At 40.7% G+C, this 24,899-nt stretch overlaps 1 protein-coding gene across 3 annotated transcripts in view; it reads left to right on the top strand.

Moving 5' to 3' along the window:
- NEK10 (NIMA related kinase 10) overlaps positions 1-24,899 on the top strand; it is a 133,211-nt gene that overhangs the window by 66,682 nt on the left and 41,630 nt on the right. For all 3 annotated transcript variants that reach the window (XM_084902987.1, XM_084902986.1, XM_084902988.1), the window contains 3 exons: positions 11,109-11,238; positions 12,425-12,495; positions 20,483-20,696. In XM_084902987.1, the coding sequence (XP_084759113.1) occupies positions 11,109-11,238; positions 12,425-12,495; positions 20,483-20,696 (415 nt within the window). The remainder of the gene's footprint in view (positions 1-11,108; positions 11,239-12,424; positions 12,496-20,482; positions 20,697-24,899) is intronic.

The following is a 24,899-nucleotide window of genomic DNA, read 5'->3' as shown; positions in this document are numbered from 1 at the left end:
ACACATGTATAGAATTATACATCACTCTGTGTGTTTAAAACAAGGACAACAAAGTACTGTTCCTCAGTCCCTTGTAGGGACTCTTTTATTACCTGGATATGGAAACGAGCCTTGGCACATAGTAGGTGTGCAATAACTGTTGATTGTGTGAATAAGCTAGTACACTTGTTACCCAACATGACACTTAAAACATTTTATTACACCTATGGTATATATGATTCTTTTTTTTCTTTCTATCCACATTCAAGGGTATGGGAAGGATTTTTTTATGTCCTAATAAGTATCCCACCATCTGGCAAATGATAGGTGCTTAATACATTTATTATGTGAATGAATAAATGATGACATACATACTTAGCCATATATTTACAAGGTTGGTTGTTTCCTGAGTAAATGAGTGTTTATATTTTGATAAATTGAGACACTTGTAGCTTCTTAGCATGAGCTGAGGATTTATTTGCAAACCGTTAATTATTTTGAAGTGAGAATCTTCTTTCTCCTATTACACATCATTTGTCTGAATCTGTTGAAATTAGTAAATGCATGTGGTAGTCAGGCCAGGCTGGGGGACCCTTTCCCCCAGCTGAGTGCACGAATTTCGTGCACCGAGCCACTAGTCTATAAATAAGTGTCATTTAAAACTGTGTCTGCCCCTGTGTCTGGGCAGGTTCCACTGGGTTGTCTCAGACCTATACTGCCTACCCCTGGCCCATGCCTGACATTTCAGGAAGCCTTTTCCTCCAGGTGCAGGTGGCAATGCCCCTCCAGCACCATCTCTAAAAAAAGCTTAGCATTGTGCTTACCTTAAAGGAGAAATGTTTAAAGGAATTCCATCATTTATTGAAGGGTGCATTAGGATCTAAGAAGCATTAAATTGATAACTGACACAGTAAGTAACTCTGGGGTTGACCCAGCACACCCCGGCACGGGGCACCAGTAGAATATGGCTGCTCCACTGCATGGCCTGGTCAATGCCTTGACTCCTCCCACACAGTAGGTGTTATCTTTCTCTGAGCCTTCAGCGTCCGTACATCTCAGGAATGTCTTTTTGAATTGTGAAGACGAAATCATCCTTCAGTTCAATTCTGAACGGACTCAGCATAATTAGAGGAGAGCAGGAGATGTTGTTTGGTTGGGTTTCAAGTTATTTTGAGATATCGGGAGACCTGGAATTTTCCTCTTGGCATTGTAGCCACTGGGTATCTCTCAGCATGACAGTCACTTAATGGAAATGCTTTTTTTTCCTTTTTTCTTTTAAAGCCTTGCAGAATTAAACTGGGGAAGGCTGGGGAAGGGAAGGAAAGAAAGACGTGTGTGTTTATCATTTTACCTGTCCCTTACGTAGATATCCCAGCACTTACTTGTCGGGAGTAGATGACTTAAATCCTTTCCCATGAGATGCGGTAGGAGCCTTCATCAGGGGCATGGGAAGGTCCTCAGGGACAATGCAGGGAGCCACAGCAGAGCAGGGACCAGCCAGTGCTGCAGAGCCAGAGGGGAAGGCCCGTGGCGCTGGGGTGGGCACCCCACTTCCGTGTTACGGTCTTGCTATGTTCTGTGTACTATGTGAGCATTATGCAAAGGGATCTATAGCTTCCTCCCTTTCAGACGTTATGACAGAACTTGCTTGGAAGTGAGTCTGACTGACTAACAAAATGATAACAGGTCACTGTGAAGGAAAACAGAGATAACAGCAGCAATGCCAGGAAACAGGGAGAGGAAAGAGTCGGGGAAGTCAGAGGATGTAAACAGTGGGGAAACGGAGGCCAGATCACCATGCCAGAGGCCATCCTCTCACTGTGTCCTCACGTGCTGGAAGGCACAGAGAGCTTTTTGGGATTTCTTTTGAAAAGGCACTAATGTTACGCATGGGGGCTCCGCCTTCATGACCTGATCATCTTCCAAAGGCCCTCCTCCTAACTCCATCACCTTGGAGGTTAGGACAGCAACATGCCAATTTTGGAGGAACACACACAGTTAGTCCATAATAGTGGACTTTATAATAGTTTCTGCCTTAATTTTTTCTTTTTAAAAAAAATTTCTTCTGCTTTATTTTTATGTAATTTAGTGCAGATATGTATAGGTCATGAATCTTTATTTTCAATTGTACTTCTTATCAGTGAGAAGTGGCTAGTGTACTAAAAATACTTCTTTTTTGCTTGTCTCAAATGTTTGTTTTAATATTGTGAATCTCGTTTTTGTTTGGGCCCTCAGTCACTTCTGTCATTTCTTATTGTGGTATTGAATCTGTAATGACTGTCTGGAATTCTCAGACCTTTCTTGGGAATGACCTGTTTTTCTTTCCCAAACAATGAATCCATTCACAAAGCTTGTTAGTTTTTACTTTTTATACATTTGAAAAAGGAGAGGAAACTTTTTAAGAGCTCTAGTTATCAATTTAAAACCACCAAACTATTCAGTAGTGGTATAATAACCTGTTAACTGAGCGGGACCTATAAATACGTCAAACTAAACAATATTGGGAATGGGTAGGACGTATGAATACGTCCTGGAAATGTATGTTGTGCCCTGAGAGGGATGGTATATATTTTTTGAAATCTTTATAATTGTTTGTAAAATTTATAATTTTTTAGTTCAATGTTTCCATTTTTTTGTTGGTATTCTTTTCTATTTTTTTGTAATTTTGTATTTTCCTTTGTGCTTTATATATAAATAAATGAAATATATATATATATATATATATATATATCATTTATTTTAATTAAGTATAAATAAATAAAGAATAATATGAAATTACGTCCTCCGGGCGTGACGTACTGACACCTCCTAGTGAAAGAGTACGCGCCCATTACAGGTTGCGTAATTAAAAAGGGAACTCCCCGATTAACAGGATAAATTAAGGCAACAATTTCTAAATGTGGTAAACAATCCTTATTTCACTTTATCTGTTTCTCTTTTGCCCTTCCTCCCATTTAAACTGCGGACATTGGAGGAAAGGGCCGGAGTATAAATTATTTGAGTAAGTCCGGCATTCTGGGCCTTATATTTTGAAAATATGCTGCCTTTCCTGTTTCATGGGAAAGGTAACAAAGGACGAAGAGCGAAGAGCGTATCTCACAGGCCCATTCCGTTCAGCCTCCAGGTTTTTTGTTAAGTTGATTTATTCTCTTTCTGGAGCTGGCATCCATGGGCTACACTGATAGCAGTTAGTTCCTGAGCGGAACACGATAAATTTGGATGTGAGTAAGGTGCTTTATTTCTTTGTTTTGAAGATCTGTTATTGTGCTTAAAAAGAGAAGAAGGGACTCTTCATAAACGATCAGATTATGAAGATGGATTTTAGCAGTGTTGGGAATCTGGACATTTTCAAGGACGAAGCTTCAAAAGGAAGTAAAAGCTACCAGCCTCCCATTTCAGTGACTTGAGTAAGAGAAGAGAAGTAGAGGTAAATCAGGTAGCTCCTTGCCAACAGGAGGAGGGAAATTGGCAATTTAGTACAGGTACAATGGTAGCAAAAATGGACCCTCATTCTTTAACTTTTACCCAGAAACCTAAGAATCGTGCATTGAACAATTGCTTTGTTAGGGGAAAAAAACCACACAACTTAATTATTAGTCAGAGTAGTAGAGATAATAGCCAATATGGCAAACCAGAAAGTTAGCAAAACAAAGAGGCAAGGAAAACACATTTCTTGTCATGTTCGTTACAGATAACAAGAGCAATTGTAATAAAATATGGCTTAAAACTCCTCCTCTTTTGCTCTTGAAAAGCTTTTTTTTCTTTATTCCATCTATGATTTTTAATGCCACACTCTGATTTTATGGAAATTACTATAAAGCCTTGGACTTGATGTTATATCATGCTATTATTGTTGTTTTTTTTTAGCTCATTGTCAACCAGTCATTATCACACATACTCCGGCCATGAATTTCCCATGTTTTAATCCCGCCTTCCCATTTCCCCATATCCATTTCCCCAGCATCTCTCCAGGGTTTCACTAATGGCAGAGATTGGCCTCAGGGAAGACGCCTGTGAAAAAAGCTTCTCTGTATTCCTGATAGCACACTGGATCTGTGTTTTTTATTGACAGCTTTCTTTGTTTGGGGTTAGCAAATGGTTTACTTATCAGGGCTAGTGAGACAGAGTGAAATCATTCATGGGAAAGTTGTCAGAGGCCTTGGCCAAAAGTTTTTCATATATTCAGAGCTATGGAACGTCTATTTAAAAGATGAAAGAGGAATGCATTTTTTTTTCTTTTTCAGCCACAAAAGAGTGCAGATATTGGATGTATTTGCCTAGCACTTTATGAGGAAATACAGTGGCGATTCAGTCTAAGAAATCTGTAAATAAAAATAATGAATCGTAAAGAGTGACTTTGAAAAATGTGCTAGCTCTCTCTTAGAATAAAAACCCTTTATTTTGTCTAAAAGTCTTAAACAGAAAATAGGGTCTAATAGTCTGTCAAAGGAGTATATCATCAGAAATTGCTGATATGCTCACCAATTGTTTTCCAGTAGAATGCTATCTAATTTTAAATATAATGTTGAATAGAAGATAGGAATCAACGCTATATTTCTGTATGTTTAGAAATATAGAAAAATAAATTTAATCTCTATTTTAAAACAGTGTATATATCTGTCATTAAGATGTTTTAAACCTAATTGATGGACATAACATTCCCCAACAAGAATGTGTCTTACAAACCTTTTTAATATGAAGGTGAGAACAAGACCCCAAAGGTGAAATAGCTGCTTGATGCCACAGAACAGTTAAATGTAACTCACAAGATACATTTTTTTTTCTTTTAAATAACGATTTTCTTCATAGCACTTATTAACTTATTTACATGTCAGTTGTCTCAGTAGAATGGAAACTCCATGAGGCCAGGGATTTTTTTTTAAATTTATTTTTTGGTGTGTTCTGTTCACTGCTATGTCCCCAACACCTGCAACAGTGCCTGGCATATAGTAAGTGGCCAATACATATTTGTTGAATAAATGAAAATATAACTAGGGAGCAATAGTGCTTTTAGCATTTGGTGTCAGGCCATCTGTGTTTGCTGGCTTGGTAAGAGAAGGTTCCACCCAATAGTAGAACTTGATCTATACGATAAAGAATGGTATTGCTTGGGCATGAAGAGAGCGAACGTGCTAGATAAGAGTTGCCATGAAATAGGAGCAAAGATCAGAAGAATTTGAATGTTAATATAATTGACATGCGTGGGACAGGGCGAGAGCAGGCTACCACTAGTGTTTTGAGATCATGCGTCCTCTTCTCAAACTGGACCTGCTGGAAAAGTCAGCCTGGCACCCCTGGTGTCACTATGGACTTTTTTCACCGAGGGTGGCAGAGGGTGGGAAAAGTTCTTGCCCTATTTGACTTTGACTTGAATAAGCCAAAAGTCAAATATTTGTTTGTCCACCCAGACCTCGTTAGGATCAGGAATGTGACAGTCCCATCCTCACTACTATGTCTGCAAGCAGCCTGGTTTTTATCTAACCCACTTATTGTCACAACCCCCATGAAAGGTGACAGATTTCTCTGTAGAATAACAATGATGCCACTTTGCGTTTGTATTTTTCACTCTTAATAAATTGCAGTGTCAGATAAAATGATCCAGAATCAATTGTGCCATCTGTGCAACGTTCACTCACCCTAGTGGGGAGGTGAAATTGAATGTAACTTGACATTTCATTTTCTAGTAACATGCTCTTCCACATAAGACGCTTATCTAGCTTAAAGATGTGTCGCATTAATCAATGAAATAATGGGTCAGTTTTTATTTTTAAGCAGCATCTACTACTCATTCATGGAAAGTGTATTGATAATTCTTCCAACTAGAGTGTCTTGCCACTCTAGTTCATACAATGTTATTTGGGGGTCTGAATAATATCCCTCCTGAATCCACAGGAGGCAGGCGACCCACGGGGAAATTTTGGCATCTAGAAACTTGTCATGGCCCACCGGACCTATGGAACTAGTGAGGCTATTCTGATGGGTCATAGTCCAGTTTACTTGTTATTTTAACTGAAATGTTTGTAGATGATATATGGTCACTGCAAAAAATTGGGGCTGGACTTAATATTTCACATATATGTGTTTCATATATTTATTTATTTATTTATTTAAATGAACTTTTAAAAAAATTAAATATATTTTATTGCTTTTTTACAGAGAGGAAGGGAGAGAGATAGAGAACTAGAAACATCGATGAGAGAGAAACATCGACCAGCTGCCTCTTGCACACCCCCTACCAGGGATGTGCCCGCAACCAAGGTACATGCCCTTGACCGGAATCGAACCTGGGACCCCTCAGTCCGCAGACCGACGCTCTACCGCTGAGCCAAACCAGTTTCGGCTAAAAGAACTTTTATACATAAAAGTATATTTAAGTGCTTATATTTAAAATGGCTTTCTACTAATTGATTTCATTGGTGTCACAACACATCAATGCATGTTTTTATGCAAGATGAGAGAAATGTGATGCTTTTAGAGAAATATAAATATGTGGCTATCTCATTTTTTCAAAAGTAAGTGCAGAAAGACACATTAATGCTTAAGCAGCTTTTCATGTGCCTTTCTGTAAGAAGGATGAATTGAGCACAAACAAAGGAGAGTACACAGAGAATATCGCCACTGGAATAAAAGACAAGATTCTCAATGAAATTGGACTTTTGAATAAACATCTGAGTTTTTTCAGTTTGTGTCCGAATATTTTATGTTTTAGTATAAACACACCCCAGATGTTGCAAATTTTTAGTAATTGAAATTTAGCTGGTGATCTGGATTTTTGCTGGCTAAGGCCGCCAACCCTAGATACAACATAGGTCCAGGCAGACTCCAAAATCAGTATAAAGCTGTGGCCTATTTCCTTCAGTGGCAAGTCCCTGGCTCTGGAACGTGTCATCTAATTCTCTTTTCTCTGTGTACGAACTTTGTGTTTAGAACAAACTTAAATTTATTTAGATATCAAATCTAACTATCTGCTTAATGGCACTAGGCATCTGTGAGTTGAGAATGTTTCAGTGGCGCTGGCTACAGAGCCTGTCAGGATAGGGCTTTACAAGTCTAACAGCTTCCAGAATGGTGTTACCCATTTGATATCCCTAACTGTGGCTCTCTCAGGCATGAATCAGTGTACTCCAAATAGACCTAGCTCCTACTAGTTCCCCCTATGAGTACACACTGCATATTGTAGTGTGTGTTCATCACCCCATCACCCAGGGTGGAAACTCGGGAGCCTGAAAGATGGGAGGGTCTTCCCCTTCCCTTATCCTCCTCCCATATCCTGGGAATTTTCTCTTCTCCCATTTCCTTGGCCACCACTTTAATGGAGACTCATTCTTTCTGTCCCTCCTCCAGCTCAGTCCCCCTCCTCCCCCTCCATAGTGGAGAGCACCACTGGGCTGATCAGAATGCCCTCTAAATTCTATGGCTCCAGTGGGACTAGACATATTCCATCAGTGCCTTTAGGTACTTTCAATAATAGGGCCTCATAGAAAAAGATCAGAACATGGATGAATCTTGCAACTACATGCATCATTCTGCCTAGAGTCCTTTTTGCTAAGCTCTGCTCATCTCACCAAGTATCTGAATATCATATTGCTCACTCCTTCCCAGAAAATGCACCCAGGCACTTATTCCCTCTGAGCCTTCCCAACTTCCCACATCCCCTTCGATTCTCTTTGCCTTTCATCCCACCATAGTGACTGCTGTCTGAGCCATTTCTCAGAATCATTTTACCCACCCTGAGCAGCCTTAAACATGCACTGACAGGCACACACACATGCACGCATATGGGCACACACTCCATGCATGTGTGTTTTGGCCATCTTATAATGCTAAATGCTCTACATGTAATCATTCCGAGTTATGGCACAATTTACTTTTCAGTCTAAATAAACTATAGTAATTTGTCTATAATCTTAATTATGTCTCTTCAAATTTTTATCCTCGTGAATTCATATGGATTTTTGCCTTCTTGACTGAGCAAATAGTGGATCTTGTGTTCTCAGGCAGATGGTTTACATTCTTTCGGAACTTTACGGTTTTGTTTCTCTTTCAGTTAACAATGACAAGTTAGTTCTCTCTCTCCTCTGTTGTGAAGGCCGTCTAGGGAGATGAATGTTTGATAGCCAGAACCAGAGAACTAAATGTACTTGTTAATAGACTGAGATTAATACATTGCCGGGAGATGCAAAAATCCCTTTTCTATCTTGGCTCAGTGAAGCAAATATTGTGGGGTGAGTTGTTTCAATAAGAGAAACTTGACTCCAAACATTTAGTATTTACTATGCCCCAAACTCCTCAAAATCCTTTTATTAGTATTTTCTAACATTTGCTGAGGAAATTTTTAAATTTATTGGTTTTCTCAGGAAACCTGTATTAGTTTGCTAGGGTCTGTAACAAAACACCACAGACAGGATGGCTTGAAGAACAGAAATTTACTTGCTTACAGTTCTGAAGGCTAGAAGTCCAAGATCAAGATGTTGGTAGATTTGTTTTCCTCTGAGGCCTCTCTCCTTGGCTTGCAGGTGGCCACCCTCCTGCTGCCTCTTCACATGGTGGTTCTGTGTGCACACACTCCAGGTGTCTCTTCTTCTTCTTAGGACACTAGTTATATTGGATCAGGACCCATCCGCATAGCATCTTCTTAATTCATTCCTCTTGTATATACTGGTTCTCTAATCACGGTTACATTCTGAGCTACTGGGAGTTGGCACTGCAGCATATACAATTTGGGGGCAAAGTTCAGACTGTATAACCGAACATTTTGTTGTGTCTTCTAAATATCAGATTCTATTTCCAGTTCGTCATTACTTTTAGTTGTAATTATGAAACTCTTAGCTTGGAGATTAATTGAAGTTGGATCCCAGAAGCAAAGTGATCGTTAGCAACTGTGTTGTTTGTCTATGTTTCTTTTCTTACTCTCTTCCATAGAAGTGATTCTCCGTCTTTTTGAAGGACCTCTGGACAGCGTTGAGAATCTGATGACAGCTATTATATCAGTTCACTTTGTCAAACTATCTCAAAACTTAGTGATTTAATATAACCTCCCCTGTCCCTGAATACACTGCGTGCTGACAAATTGGACTGGTCCCAGCAGGGACTGCGCTCACGTGATTGTCAATGGCTTGCATTTATAGGGTTTTCAATGGCAGAAAGAGAGTGAATTCCAAAGAGCATCTTTTCCAAGTATCTCTTAGCATCACTTCTACTGACGCTTTTTTAGCCAAAATAAATCATATGGTCCAGCTAAGATTTGAGGTGTGGAGAAGCAGGCTCCCCCTCTAGATGGGGAGGCCCCCAAAAACCTGTGGAAAAGGGGGCATGCCTGTGGGAATGGGAGGAGTTTGTGGTGTCCAGTGAGAAGGAGGAGGAGATGTGATGGTGAGTAAAGTAAACTGAGCTCACTCTATTCTTACAAGTGTTTTCTCCCCTCACTGAGGAATTCTCTTTCGAGGAGAAATGAACTGTCTCTAGAGAAGTCCAGTCGCTGCTGTGGATAGTGACCGGAGAAGGGCCCTGGGCCCCTGGTGGGGCACAGAGCATCTGCTTCATGAGTTCTTAGAAACAGGAAGCACATCTCTTGCGTTCACAGTAGATAAAAACATGAGAAATTTGTCTGTAGGGAGCCAAGGGCATCTTCCTCTTGAGCACATTATTTCTTATAAGGCATTTCTTTTTAAATGTGAGCAGTTGATCAGGTGGTTACAAGGGACACCTTTTTAGTCACTTGGGACCAGCAGAGTCCTGCAAATCACCCCAGATTCCCCTATGGCCATGTGATTGAATTCAAAAGCGCCAAATAGGACATTGCTTAACTCGGGGACTAGGAATCACACGTTCCTCTGCAGATACATAGTAGGCGTCTTACACCAGGAATTCCCCAGAGCAGTACAAGAAGAGGGGACTTTTTGGTTATTCTTAGCGGTCAGTACTGAATTAAACCCACTCTGTTCTGACATTGATTTATCAATTTCTTTAAACCTTAGCTCACTGTCCAAGTTAACCATTAATCCCCACTCTATTAATTTAGAGGGCTTAGAACAGCACTAAGTATATGCTATAGGACTGAATTATCAAACTATTTGGGGGGTGTGGATTTGACACTTTGCTTAGTTTTATTCTACAAATACGATGAAGAAAACTTCTATTAGTCCAAAATATCTAAGGGGACAACATTCCCCTCCACATTAAAAGGAAGAAAGAAAGAGAGAGAGAGAGAGAGAGAGAGAGAGAGAGAGAGAGAAATGTCAAATGTGTCCATCACAGCTTAACTTCATTTAAAGGCTGACAGCCTCCTTGTCCAGATCATAAATACAATTTCAGAGAAACTGACATGATGGGTATTATCATTTCCTGCAATGTATTTAAATGTATGATAGTTTCCCACCTATTTTATATATTATACAGTTGAATAGCAAAGGAAAGTGCTGTATCAGTTAGTTTTTTTCCATAAAAATGCTGCGTTAGAAACCACCACAACATTTTAATGGCATTCGACAACAAGCATTCACTGTCAGACTCACAGGTCTGGGTCTTCTGACTGGTTCTGCTTCCGGCTGCAGGTTTGTGGGTGTCTGGGCCAGGTCTGCTGCACGTGTCTTATTACGGGCTCAGCAGCTACCTGGGATATCCTCTTCTAGAAGCTCCTAGAGGGACAAATGGAAGCCCTTGAACCTGTTTGGATTGAGAACTGATCTGGTGCACTGTTCCTTCCACATGGCATTGGCCAGCGCCAGGCAGCACAATCACAACCAGAGGCAGGAGTGGGTAACAAAGACTGCCTGCTAAGAGGCCAGGGTGAACTTTTCTAAACTTCCCCAATAGAAAAGAACTGGGGCCAGTGATCCCATCCACCACAGAGACGTGGTTGTTTCAGGAAATAACTTCCCTGGACACTCAGTAGGCAATGTTCATGGTCCACTGAAGTCTACTGCTTGAATGAAATCGCTTGCTTGTGCTTGTCGTTCATCCAAGTCTGGGCGAATTCAAAGATACCTTTCCATGTGTGTACTTGAAATAGTGATCAACGGTTTCAGATTTTTCCCCTTGTGTCTCCAACTGTAGCTTAAAAATTGGACTTCTTTCTGAACTGACCTCTCTGCATTTCAGTGTCTGTTAACATCCTCCTTTTCGTTCAGCCCTGAGGTGCTGAAGAGTGAGCCGTACGGGGAGAAGGCTGACGTCTGGGCCGCAGGCTGCATCCTGTACCAGATGGCCACGCTGAACCCCCCCTTCTACAGCTCCAACATGCTCTCCCTGGCTACAAAAGTAAGCGGGCGCGGGAGGCAACAGGGCAGCCTGTTGCTGAGAATGCCACTCCTTTTCTGCTTTAATAGAACTTGTGATGTCTGTAAAACTGTCAAATAATAGAAGGTATTGCTTTTTCACCCAAAATACGTTTTTATTGATTTTTAAAGAGAAGGGAAGGGAGAAGGAAAGAGAGATAGAAACATTGAGGAGCTCAACCACTGAGCCACACCGGCCAGGCAGCAGGCATAGTTTTATTAACCACATGCTCCAGTTTAGTTGTCCTTCTTTCTTCTAAATCTACATCATGTGCTATGGCACATTTCCCCCTGTAATTGCCTTTATTTATTATAGAAAATTATAAAACAAATATATCAAGTTACTTTTTGGTCTATTATTCTTTTTTTTTTTTTTTAATTTAGATCTTTATTGTTGAAAGTATTACATATGTCCCATTTTCTCCCTCATTGACCCCTTCTAGTCCCTCCCCCACCCTTCTTCTCCACACCCCAGATGGCCACACTGAACCCTCCCTGCCCCCCACCCCAGGCCTTCACCACCCTATTGTCTGTGTCCATGGGTTATGCACATATGTATATATACAAATTCTCTGGTTGATTACACCCACCCACCCACTCACCCCCACCTTCCCTTTGCAATTTGGTCTATTATTCTTTTTTTTTTTTTTTTTAATATATTTTTATTGATTTTTCACAGAGAGGAAGAGGGATAGAGAGTTAGAAACATTGATGAGAGAGAGTCATCGACCAGCTGCCTCTTGCACAGCCCCACTGGGGATATGCCCGAAACCAAAGTACATGTCCTTGACTGGAATCGAACCCAGGACCTTTCAGTCCGCAGGCCGAAGCTTATCCACTGAGCCAAACCAGTTTCAGCTGGTCTATTATTCTTAATTGCAGTTTGGAACACCCACGATCCAACATAACATAACATATTTTATTATCCTTCACATCATTCATATGGATCTGAGGTTAACTTTAGCTCAGCTTGAAGAACACAATTCCGAGCTAAAGAACTATTTAATGGATGCCAATTTTGTATTTGTTGGAATGCTTTTGCTCCTGATTAGAATTTGTGCACAAAGTTACAATGCTTACTGGGTACCTCTCGTGTGGTGGCCAAGCTTTACAACTCAAAAATATTAATGTCCCTCCATTCCCACCTCTCCACTCTGTTTGTCTTGCAGATCGTGGAGGCAGTGTATGAGCCAGTGCCAGAAGGCATCTACTCTGAAAAAGTGACAGATACCATCAGCAGGTAATTTGGCTCCCAACTTTGAACGTATAGGGATCCTCAAGAAATACCTCCCAATTACAAGGATTTCCTTTGCAAACATTCATGCGGAGGGAGGGCTCCCAAATAATCTAAACCTGGAAAATTATTTTGCATCATCAATAACAGTGACCACTTGGAAGCCATGAGATGTCCAAGAGGAAGTAGTACATTCACTTGAAATATTATGCAGCCACTAGAATGATGACTCTGAATGCTTGTTTCCACTTGTAAGACGCATGCAGTATGAACCTAAGCACAGCAGGATGCAAAGTTGTTTATAACTATGACAAGAAGCTTAAAAATATGTGGAAAAAGGCTGGACAGGAATATATGAAATGGAAAAAGGTCATGTTAGAAAAAATTATAAGCATTTTTCATTTCTGTTTTTAAATCAGTAATGCTGTATTGTATAATACATTTTCTAAGAAAGTTGGGAAGAATTTTTCTAGCTAGCAATATAGTAGGAGTTTCATGAAAGGCATTATCCCTTTACAACTTCTGGCCCCACAGGGCTTGTCCAGCTGACCCCGCCTCTCTCCCCTCCCACTTTCCCTCTTTTCCTCTCCCTTTGGACCTTTGACCTTGCTATTCCCCCTTTCTGGAACTCTCTTCTCTGTAGCACACATGGCACAGGCCTTCACTTCCCTTGGGCTTCTGGTGAAATGTCCTATGTCAGGAAGCCAGCCCCACAGCCTTTCTGTACCATCTCGTGCCCTTGCCTGCTTTCTACACCTCACAGCATCCATCACCCCTGACATGTTGTGCCTACATATGCGGACTTGTCTCTTTATTGTCTCTCTGTCCTCACCAGACTCCACAAGAGCAGGGACTTCTTCAGTTCACCTCACAGCTGTTCCGTGCCCAAAGCAATGACTGGCACAATGTAGACAGACCCTTAACAAATTAAATACTGGTTGTACGAATAAATGACTCCCATTTATCTGGCTGATTGTTATTTCTGGACCATTTTAAGTACTTAAGTTGGCCCAAGATTACTTCTCTGCCCCATTGAGCTGAGTCAAATTCTCATTATTATGATAGAAACCCTAGAGTCACTTCAGATAGAATCTTTCTCCGTGCCCCTGCCCGATGCCCGCCCAGCTCGGCTCTGTGTCTGTCCCAGCACTGAGCAGCATCTCTGGAGGGATGTCACATACTACCGTGGCTGTGCCCCTTCCCCTCTGGCTTCCCCTCCCAGCCCCTTGTTCGGCAGTAATAGGCACTCTTCACGTGGTTGCAGGGTTATATCTGGAGTCTCTCCTTGCTCAGCACAGTGCTGTCCTGCCATATACTAGGAGCCCCAGGCCCAGCTCAGGCTGAACTTCACTAACTACAGACCCTGAACAAACCATTGGACCACTCGTTCTGCATTTCTGCTTCCTCATTCAGTAAAATGGGGGTCCTAGTAGCACCAACTTCATCAGGCTGGTGTGATGATTACCCAGGGAATATATTGTTAATGCTACAGGAAATGAGCTGAAACCCCTTCCTAATTCATCTGAATTCTGCATGTCTTGGATCGTGCCTTGCGCTAATGAATCCAGACAAATGTATTTAAACTGCTCATCTTCACAGGTTGTCCCCATCCTCTGCTTTCTGTTTTTTTTTTGCAAAGTGCTTTAAAAATCCAAGTCTCTGGAATTGTCAAGACAGGAGTACCAGACGTACTCATTTGAATTCTTCTTTTCATAGGTATTTGATTGCCACAAGGAGCCGGGGAGGGGCAGTGCAGAGAAAAGGGACAGAGACATTAGTCTGATTTTGTGGCACCAGACAAACAGAACCATAACTTGCTTCTGACAGGCTCCCCGGCTATTGGTACCCATGCCTCTTGGGGCTAAGTGGCGGTGGCAGAGTCGTACATCAGCATTGTCAGGAAAAGGTTAAGAGCATCAGTAGGTTCTGGAATTAACTGAATTCAAATTCCTCCTCTTCCACTCATCTGAACATTCCCAACCCCATTTTTCCCACCTGTGCTGCGTGGGTAGCAATGGCAACCACTCATGGGCTTGCTCCAAAGCCTGAATAAGATGATGCTTCTGATGCTATTAGCACAGTACCCAGCATGTATTCGATAGTGAGCACTCAATTAAACTAGGTATTGCTATTAGTAATAAAATTATGTGTGGAATTAAGTATATAAAACAAATTGTGATAAATGTGACGCAGACTAGTAAAGGGGCAGTAAGAGATTACAGGAGAATTTGGCGTAGTCTGGAGATTTGAGGAAGAAGGGATATGTAATCTGGACCCAAATAATTCTCAAATAATAAACAGAGTAGAGAAAGCATTTCATCGACAGGCATCTGTGAAGGCTTTCCTGGGGGAAAGAGCTTGTTAGTTTGAGGAACTGAAGGAAATTGGTGATGGAGCATGTTCAGTACAGGAGAGAATAACAAGCACATGATTAAGAGCTAGAGAGAGACCAGATTGACCAGGTTCTATAGGCCACAGGGAGAGTTTGGAATTTTTACCTCAAGCACTGAGGAGAAGACTAAAGGGCAATTAACAGGCTGGGCATAGTGAACATTTCCTCTTTAGCACAGATCTTGGGGGACAGACCAGAGGAAAAGAGTGTGGGAGGGAGAGGAAGACCCAGCTTCCCATTGAGAGCTGTTAGTGGCTTTGACTGGAGTGGGTTGGTGTTGATGGAGAGAAGTGTGGTTGTTTCCTCTGTAGGCTGGAAATTGAGTCAACAAGTTTGGGGTACAACCATAAGAGGATTAAAAATCCTTTAGTTAACCGGGACAATGTGGTGCCATTGAAAAAATGAAAGCAATTGTATTTATTCTATGGAACTTAAGAAAATGGAGCCATGATCATGGAGTAAAGAGTCCCAGGAGGCCAAGGTCAGCTCACTATTAGGAAGTATGTGTCAGAATCAGAGGTGCACACCATGGAGCAGGCTGCTGGGTGGATAGTGTCACCGGAATGTTTTAGAGAATGAACGATCACTATTAAGAGGCTCCAGTAGGTTCTGGAATTAACTGAATTCAAATTTCTAAATGTTTTTGAGGATAATTTTTATTCAAAATAATAAGATGCCATAAGAAGAACTGACAATTAGTTTTATAACTGACTGTAAATTAAGATTGCAGCATGCATTCTGTAACAGATGTTGTTTTCATTTAAAGTTATTCAAGACTCATTATCTGGGTTCACATCACAAATAAAGTTTTATCTATAGAAAATCTGACACACACACACACACACACACACACACACACACACACAAACAACAAAATCAGTCATGGGTTGCTTGCAGTCACATATTTAATTTGCGTTGGACTTTTATTCTTTAAAAATTTACTTTCCGAAGAATTAGGGAACAAATTCAATTTCCTGTTTTCCTCAGGAAATTGGTACCAGGGAACATCAAGGCAGAAGTGTTCTTAATGATCTTTTATGACTCAGCAAACCAGGCTCAGAGCCAGTCACTAGTACTGTTATAGAGCTTTGAAATACAAGACAACCATTGATGGGAAAATTCACTAGGCTCATTCTTAATTTTCAACCAGGTGTTGTTTCTGATCTCATCTTTTTCTTTGCTGTACCATCTTCTCACTTTTACTTTTTGCATCTTGTCAGCTAGAGCTCATACAGCTTGTTTTCCTGTTGATTGAAGTAGTAGTGGGCATTGGAACCCTTTTTTTTTTATTATTATTAATAGGCTTTTAGATTACTTCCCAAATAGCCCATGGCTTTCCTATGCTCCCATAGAATATCTTAGCAACCCTGAAGAGTTTGAGGCAGAAAATAAATACATTTCATTGCTCTGCACAGTATCAGTGTTACTACTTTTACCTTGCAGTAGACTGTCAAGGGAGTATTGTCTGTTTACTTTTGAAAAAGGAAGAACATTTCTTATTATGCACAAAATATTCCGATTGCCTTATTTTTTGCTGTCTCTGCCTGGTTGCATAAGCTGGCTGGCCCTTTGTTTCCCAAGCAATTGGGAGACTAACAGAGTTAATGCTTTCAACTCTTCTGGGGACAAATTGATCGTTACATTTTCCACCCCACCTTCAACTCTTTGCTTCTTTAAACATGAAATGAATACAACTCAACATTGTAGCCCTCTAATTCTTTCCATCTGGTCTCAGTGCAGATGGGGACAAGGTGGTCAGGCTGACTGGAACACCCAAGATTTTTTTCTAGAACATGATTCTATGCTTATTCTATTAGAGATCATTGAAGCATTGGGTTGCTCTTAAGAATTTCTGTGAACTATCTACTCAGGGAGACATTTCAAATAAATGAAGCTAGACTAGAACTTCTGGTGGGAGATATACTTTGAAGTCTCAGTCTGTGGCCAAATAGTTTGGGTTATGGACAGGTAACTTTTTAAATGTTAGGGTAAGCCTTATTTAGTTTGTTTACTCACTTGTTGAGTTCCTCTTAGGATCCAGACTCCATTTTACACTCTGGAGGGAGATCATGGCGAAGGGGACACATGTCCCCCCTCTCAAAAAATTTCCAGTTTCTAGTGGTGAAGCAGACCATTACAATGCAATAATTATAGTTGTTTTAAGTACTTAAATATAGACAGTGCAGTGGGGACACACCAGAAGGTGACAGCGAGTCTACCCGAGGTGGTTCTGTAAAGTCTTACTGATAGAGACTTGCAAAGGAGTGGGATTTTGGTAAGCAGTTATTGGATATGGTTTAGGAAAGGGCAGATATCATCAGCAAAAAACAGATTCTAGCAGAAGGAATAAAATGAGCAAAGAAATGGGAGCATAGGAAAGCCATAGGCTATTTGGGCAAGTACAGGGAGGAGCGTTTGTTGTATTGCTGAGGCAGAGGGAGAAGAGGAGGTGAGGTAGTGGAGAGAGGAAAGGAACAGTTCAGGAGGAGCTTGTGTGGCATGCTGGTAATTTTAATTTTGTCCATTTGGGCCACTGAGGGGCTATTGAGCAGTTCTGACCAGAGGAGCGACGTCATCCGTTTTTGGAATATTATTCTGTAGCATTTTACCATATGGAGCAGAAGTGGGCAAGAGATGAGCACTTAGAAGATGATTTCAGCAGTCCAAGCAAGTGTTGATGAATTAAGCCAATGGCCATGGGATCAGAGGGGAAGGATACAGAGTCAGAAATTAATGAAAAGGCAGAAGCCATAGGACGTAGTGTTGGTTGAATGTGGGAGGAGATTGGAGAGAAATAAGGTTGTGGATTTTCTTTTGCATTTATTAGGCTTTTATAATGTGTCAGCACTTTACAGGGCTGGCTTCATTCCATCACCATGCCAGCCTGATCTTATGACGATACCATTTTACAGATGGGCTGTCTGAGGCTTAGAAGTGAAAGGTTGCCCAACATCAGAGGTAATGAAGGACGAGCCAGGATTTAAACCCCAGTGATGTGGCTCAGAGCCTTCAGGCCTCATTATGCTGCTAAACTGCACCTCCTGGATGGCATTGCAGGATGGGGAGTAATCTGGGAGAGAAGGGGATGGATGAATGCCAGAACAGAGGCCATGCTGGTTCCCATTTACCATACTATAGAACTATATAATTTGTAATTAGTTTATGTTGCTTTTTCAATGAAAAAACAGCTGATAATTAAACTGCCCATATTACGTTGAATTAGTTTAAAAATCTGCAGACAAAGAATTTAGAATATCTACTCTGATGACAGGCTCGGTTGCTGGAAGCCTTTGTCCCCCCCCACATAGCAGTCATAAGCAACAGTAGGTCAACCAAACACTGCTTATGAGCTTTAATCCCTTTTGCTAATTAAGTGAGGGTGGAGGGAAAAGCACATCTAGTTAGAAGATGAACTTCAACACTTAGCTTCTTTTGTGCTTAGGGACAAAAGTCAGAAACTTGAACACAAGTATGTCTCTGCCACACAAAGCCGGCTTTCTGTGCTTACGACCAATGCATGGGGCCTCTGCACTCAGATCAGTCCTGTGCTCGGGGTAAGGGCCTGCACCCGAGGTCAACTATTGCATCTTTGAATTGGTCTGTTGGAAGTGAAATATTGGGATATATGGGATAAGGAGCATGTGTGTTGAGGGTTTGGGGCCTCAGCTCATGCTCCCTGCCTCCCTGGCATAGATTCTCAGCCCTCTGCTCCAGTCCCCTGGCCTTTTACCTGGCCTCCAGCTCCTTCTCCCTGTTTCTGTCCCATCATTGCTGCTGCCCCCTACCTACTGTGGCAGTTGGGTGTGTCAGCAGGGGAGGCCTGTGTTCCATCTTTGCCCTCCTCCCCATGGGATATTGCTGAAGGTAAATGAGGAGGGGTCAGGATGGAGCATGTGTCCTGCTGTGTCTTGGGTCAGGGCCAAGAAGAGGTCAACCCTGACCTGGCTGGAAGTACATGGTGTGTTTAGAGGGTGATTCAGTGGTGAATCTCTTGCCCACCTCCAATCCAGGTACCTTTTGCATCCTGCTGGCACAGAGGTTGCAATTTTTGGGGTCTCCCATCTTCTATCAGGATACAAGACTATGGAAAGGGGAAGTTGACTTCCCACTCCCTCCTGGGGCCCGTAGTTTCTTTTTGTACTGGGAACAACACAAATTATGTAGCTGCCCTGTCTCCACAATCTCTCGCCTTACTTTGTATATAATAAAGTTAATAGACTGAAGTTCGCTAAATATGAATTCAGAAGATGTATTAAGTGTTGATCATAACCATCGCAGAAGCCAACTGCCTCAGAGCTTAAAAAGAAGTAGCATAAAGATAAAGCATGAAATGGAATGTCTTAAACTCTGATTAAGATATGTGTAGTTTGCTCATGGTCAATAAACTCAATAAGAAAGAATAATTAACATATTAGAATCTTATTTGGAAGAATAATTGTGTGTAATAATTCTTCAATCTTGCCTGGAGATATCAGTATAGGCACAACTTGTATTAACTATGGGTTGCTAAATAGAATACAAGATGTGAAAATTAGATCTTTTTCTCAAAGTCCAAACAATTTAAATTTCTCTGAAAAGCACAGATAACTTTGGTGAAGTTGGTGAATTCAAATTTAAAAATAGAGAAAATATTGCTTGGCTGATGTGGCTTAGTGGTTGAACATTGACCTATAAACCAGGAAGATATGGTTTGATTCCTGGTCAGGGCACATACCTGGTTAGGGCACACATAGGGCTCAATTCCCAGTAGGGGGCATGCAAAGGGCAGCTGATCAGTGATTCTCATCATTGATGTTTCTATCTCTCCTCTCTTCCTCTCTGAAATCAATCAATATATATATATATTTTTTTTTAATAGAGAAAATATTGTAGTGAGTTTTAGAAGCATTTAAGGATGCTAGCCAATGACAACTTGTTCCCTGGGCATCTAGTGTTTAGCTGTGACATGAACAATACTCCCTTTAGTAGGCTCATAGATATTTCATACCTCCAACATCATAGAAAATATTAGTAAGTAATGTGTCAAATTAGCTACTTTAAAAAATTTATTACAAATACTCTAAACCTTTTAAGTAACTGGGGTGTATGTTATTTCTATGACCTCATGTTTTGAAAGACATTCACTAATTAGGTTTGTTAATATTTGCCACTGTACAGCTGGAAAAGGTCAACTCGTGACCTCCTCCTCCCCCCCAACTTTTCTTCCTTTGATGCATCAGGGACTCTATCATTGGTTTCCATCTTTGTTTCACTAACCAGTGAGTTGGTGGCAATTTTGGAAAATAACCAGTTCACACAGGAGAGGATGACCCCATTCGCCTGTCCTGAGACCAAGGAGCAGCTTCTTGCTCAGCCTGTAGCCCTTGCCTGCGCGTCCAGCTGCAAAGAGAACAGTGCTATCTCCCTCCCCTTTCCAAACTTTTCAAATGCCTTTGGAAAAGTCTTGGATTCAAAACCATGTTTGATGTCCAACCCACCCTTAGGTTCTCTTGGGCACAAACACCGTGGTAGTCACAGAGTGGAATTTAGCCTTCACCTTCCAAGCCCCCTGGCTGGTGCTGATGTTGATCGGACTGCAGTAATGAACAAATCTCCTCTCAGGTGCCTCACTCCTGACGCAGAAGCCCGCCCAGACATTGTGGAAGTCAGCTCCCTGATATCGGATGTCATGATGAAGTATTTAGATAGCTTGTCTACATCCCAGCTGGCCTTGGAGAAGAAACTGGAACGGGAACGGAGGCGCACACAGAGGTATTTTATGGAAGCCAACCGGAACACCGTCACGTGTCACCATGAGCTGGCTCCACTGTCTCATGTAAGTGCGAACCCTTCAGTCTCTTTACGATGCACTCTAGTATGTGCTCTAAGGTTGTTCACGCTGTCTTAAGGAATAACTCCTTTATTTTTTTCCTTTTTATTGACTTCATTGGGGTGAGAGTAGTTAACAATATTATACAGGTTTCAGGTGCACAGTTATCATCTGTACACTGTATTGTGTGTTCCCCACCCAAGTCAAGTCTCCTTTCATCATCATTTATCCCCCTATACCCTCCTCACCCCTCACTCCAGTAATCCCCACACTGTTGTCCCTGTCTATGAGGTTTATTTTTATTTTTATTTTTATTTTTGCTCTATTCCCCCCCCCCCCAAAAAAAATACAGAGCTGTCAGCATGCTCTCTTCCTAGAAGGAAAGCCCACCCTACTGTTAGGTGTGTTTGCCTTGACATACTTGGAATCCAGGAGTTAAAGATTCAAAATAGTTTTCTTTGGGAGAAACTCATCTTCATTGTCTTAGATGCTGATCCCAGCTGTAATCTCACAGAGCAATTCATGGCGATTCTCCAAGGCCTGGGTTTATGTTTAGGAGCATATAGCTTGGCGTTACAGCTCTTGCAGAACACTCAAATCTTATACTCAGGGAATGAGAGTGACTTCACTTATTGTTTTGCTATCTGACTTCGTAAAAACTACACGACAATGAGAAACACAAAGATGCCATGTTGCATTCAGAGCTAGTATTTCCAATAAACTAAAATGCAAGGGATTTAGCCATTTCTATAGATCTTAAGTATTTGGGGCCTTCTGTTGAGTTCTGCACTGCAAAGCTACTTGGCCAATTTCCAATGTAATATAAACAAGTCGGTTTATATGAGATTCATGTAGCTGATAGGTGAAGTTAGTTTAAAATCTCATAGCAGAAATTCCCTTATCTTTAGCAAAACACCTTGAGAAAGACCATTTACTTTATTTAATTTTATTCCTCAGCTTTTTAAAAAACTCTATTGTGGGAAACTTGATACATTTATGGAGTAAAGACAGTGCTTTGTGCACACATCCCCGGGCCTTCACAATTTGCTGCTGTGAACCAGTCATGTGTCATCTCTATGCTTACCCGCTACTCCCTCTCAAATCCAAGAGGCCTTATCATTTTAATTGGAAACCCAGCTGTCAGGCCATGACTGGGCGAAATAAAGGGAGAGACCTACAGTCAAGGAGGGAGTCTTGAGGTTTTAGAAGTTATTTACTCATCTGTAAGTCAGTGGGGAAATATTACCAATTGCAGATGGCACTAGGATTACATAGATCAATATGTTTGAATACTGTGCGAATTAAAAAGTGGTATAAACTGTACGATAGCATCAGTTATTTAAAATGAGCAATGCCCATGATGAAGAAGAGTTTGTTGATGCAAATTGTTAGTCTAATACTAGTGGTCCATTAGTACTAAATCCAAGTCTGTAATCCATGTGGTTAATGGACATTTATTGAGCATCTCTTCCTAGTTGGCCTCCACACCCTGCTGGAGCCTTCAGTGTCAGGAACCACAGAGAAGAAAACAAAGCAGAGTTCACAGTACTACTTTAAAGAGCCATACATACCTTCTTTTGCATTATATGCAGGCATACTGGTGGTTTTTCATTTCAAGATTAATCAAATGATAGCTAGGAGGGAAGAAAATGCAGCTTTATGAAAGAACTGAGATGAAATCATTACATTTCATTAAAGACAGCATGCAGTTAATTGGCCTTATCCTCACTGGGTACCATCCTTATTTTTTAAAACTCCCATCTACACTATTACTGGCAAAAAAATTTTAGTGTAAAATTGTTTTTTGGTTTTTTTTTCTTAAGCAGTATTGTGGTATTGTAATTGTTTCATTTCAAATATAGTGGCCTGTTCTCCTGAAGCTGCTAATCTCAATAATGCAATTACACAATCTAATGATAAATCCTAGTAAAAGGAAAGGCAAATTAGTGGGTTCAGTATAACAGTATGAATTCCCAGCACTGATAAAAAGATCGTCTGCGAATTACTGAAATTTTGCAAATTAGCAGGTAAGCAAACAATTGATAAGAAGCATTAAAGGCTCCTATCTCATGGCGGGCATGCTGTTTACTTCCACACGCTAAATTATTCTGAATTATGAAAGTGTTTATTATGAGCCAGTAAAGACAAGAATTAACATAAGCCTCAAAAGCACAGAGAATTCTTCACTAATAAGTTCATGCCTGTGTCCTGTGGTTTATTTAGCCTCTAAGAAAGAACCAAGACTTGCCTTTGGAAAATGTTAAGGTTTTTAAGTTTTATAATTCAAAATAACCTATCTCAAAGAGAGCACAGAGTCAGGAATGGCAAGAATTCAGAAAAAAAAAAATGAAGTGCAATTTTTACTTAAAAGTGTAGTACTAGCCCGGCCTGCATGGCTCAGTGGTTGAGCTTCGACCTATGAACCAGGAGGTCACAGTTTGATTCTGGGTCAGGGCACATGCCTGGGTTGCTGGCTTGTTCCCAGTAGGGGGCTCGATTCATATTTTTCTTAATGCAAAGTTTAAAAAATGTGCTATTTATTTACCTGAGTTGTTTTATTTTCATTATGCCAAATATCATTTACAAGTGCTGAGCTCACCATGAAAGGCACGTGGCTGCAGTCCTCTGCTTAGAGATTGAATAAGCCATGTGGAAAATGATATATTTTAAAAGGACAATATTTCAGCGAACATCTTTGTTTTTATTGTCTGGTTAGTTGTTGACTAAATTTTCCCCACGGCTATGAAAATGCAGTAAGGAGTGATGCAGTGAAAGAAATATCAGGAAAAATCATGACTTGTTTTGGAAATGTTCTATATTTATTACGTTTTAAGAAAATAAAGCGATGCTTTATAGGCTCCCACACCAGATATATATGCAGTCCACCCCTTTCTATTTTTTTTTTACATATAATTCACATATAGTGAACTAGATAAATTTTAAGTGCTTAGTTTAATAATTTTTGACCATGCATAACTCCCAAGCAAAACCAGATGCAGAACATTTACTTCACTTCAGAAAGTTCCCTTTGCCCTTTCTCACCCAATTCCTGGACCACTGCCCCACAGACACACTGGGGTAATTTCCATTGCTATAGAGGACTTCTGCCTTCATAGTTGGGGAAGGCAAATAATACATAAAAATAAATTTAAGTGTTATGGGCAAAAATTATAAGAAGGCAAGGTAATAGAGGTAATTATTCATGTGGAAAGAGGCTATTTTAAATAGAGATATCATGGAAAACCTCTATACTTATGTGACATCTGAGAAGAAACCAGGATATATTAAAGGGATGAGTCATGCAGATATCTGGAGGCACAACATTGATAGCTGAGGAATCAGCAAGCACAAAGATCATGAGGTGATAGTGTTCCTGCCAAGTTCAAGGAGTGAGCAAGGAGGCCTGTGTGGCTGGAGTGGAGTGAAGCAGGGGGAGACTCTAGGAGATGAGGAGGCAATGAGTCCACGGTATAGACTTGAGGGATGTGAGTTTATTGAAAGAGAGTGACATGATCTTCCCAAATGACATAGCAGGCTGCTGTGCAGTAATAGACTGCTGAGAGCAAAAAGTGGAAGCAGGGAAATTGGTTAGGAGGAGATTGCATTGGGACCAGGCAAAAAAATGATATAGACTCTTTTCCTTGATTTCTAATTCTTTGTCTATTAGTTTGGTACTTTAGAAAAAAACTTTTCTGTGCTGTTTTTAAGAAAGCCTTTTCTTTAGAATCTTACATCTTTTTAAAATACATATTTTTTATTGACTTCAGAGAAGAAGGGAGAGGGAGAGAGAGAGATAGAAACATTAATAAAAAGAGAAAATCATTCACTCTGCTGCCTCCTGCACACTACCTACTGGGGGGAATCAAGCCTGCAACCCAGTCAATGTGCCCTGACCATAATAAACCATTATCCTCCTGATTCATAGGTCAGTGCTCAACCACTGAGCCACATTGACCAGGCTCAATTTGGTATTTTGATATTCTGTGCTAAGAATGCTGTTTAACAAGAATTAGACCCTTTCTTATGTAATTTTGTGTTAAAATGGAACAGTAAGTAGGGTTCCAATTTGAGGGTCTCATCTCTATTGATAATACCCATGTCTAATTCCATTCTATTTAATGCCTTAAGCTATGCTGGTTTTCAATTACATTTCTTGTTTTTGAGCAATCCAAATTAGAATGTCTTAAAATTTGACTGCTTGATAATTCT

Source organism: Pipistrellus hanaki (assembly GCF_964339955.1).
Source record: "Pipistrellus hanaki genome assembly, chromosome: 13".
NCBI lineage: Eukaryota > Metazoa > Chordata > Mammalia > Chiroptera > Vespertilionidae > Pipistrellus > Pipistrellus hanaki.
The sequence above is the reverse complement of the archived record's forward strand: the minus strand, read 5'-3'. Positions and strand labels throughout refer to the sequence as shown.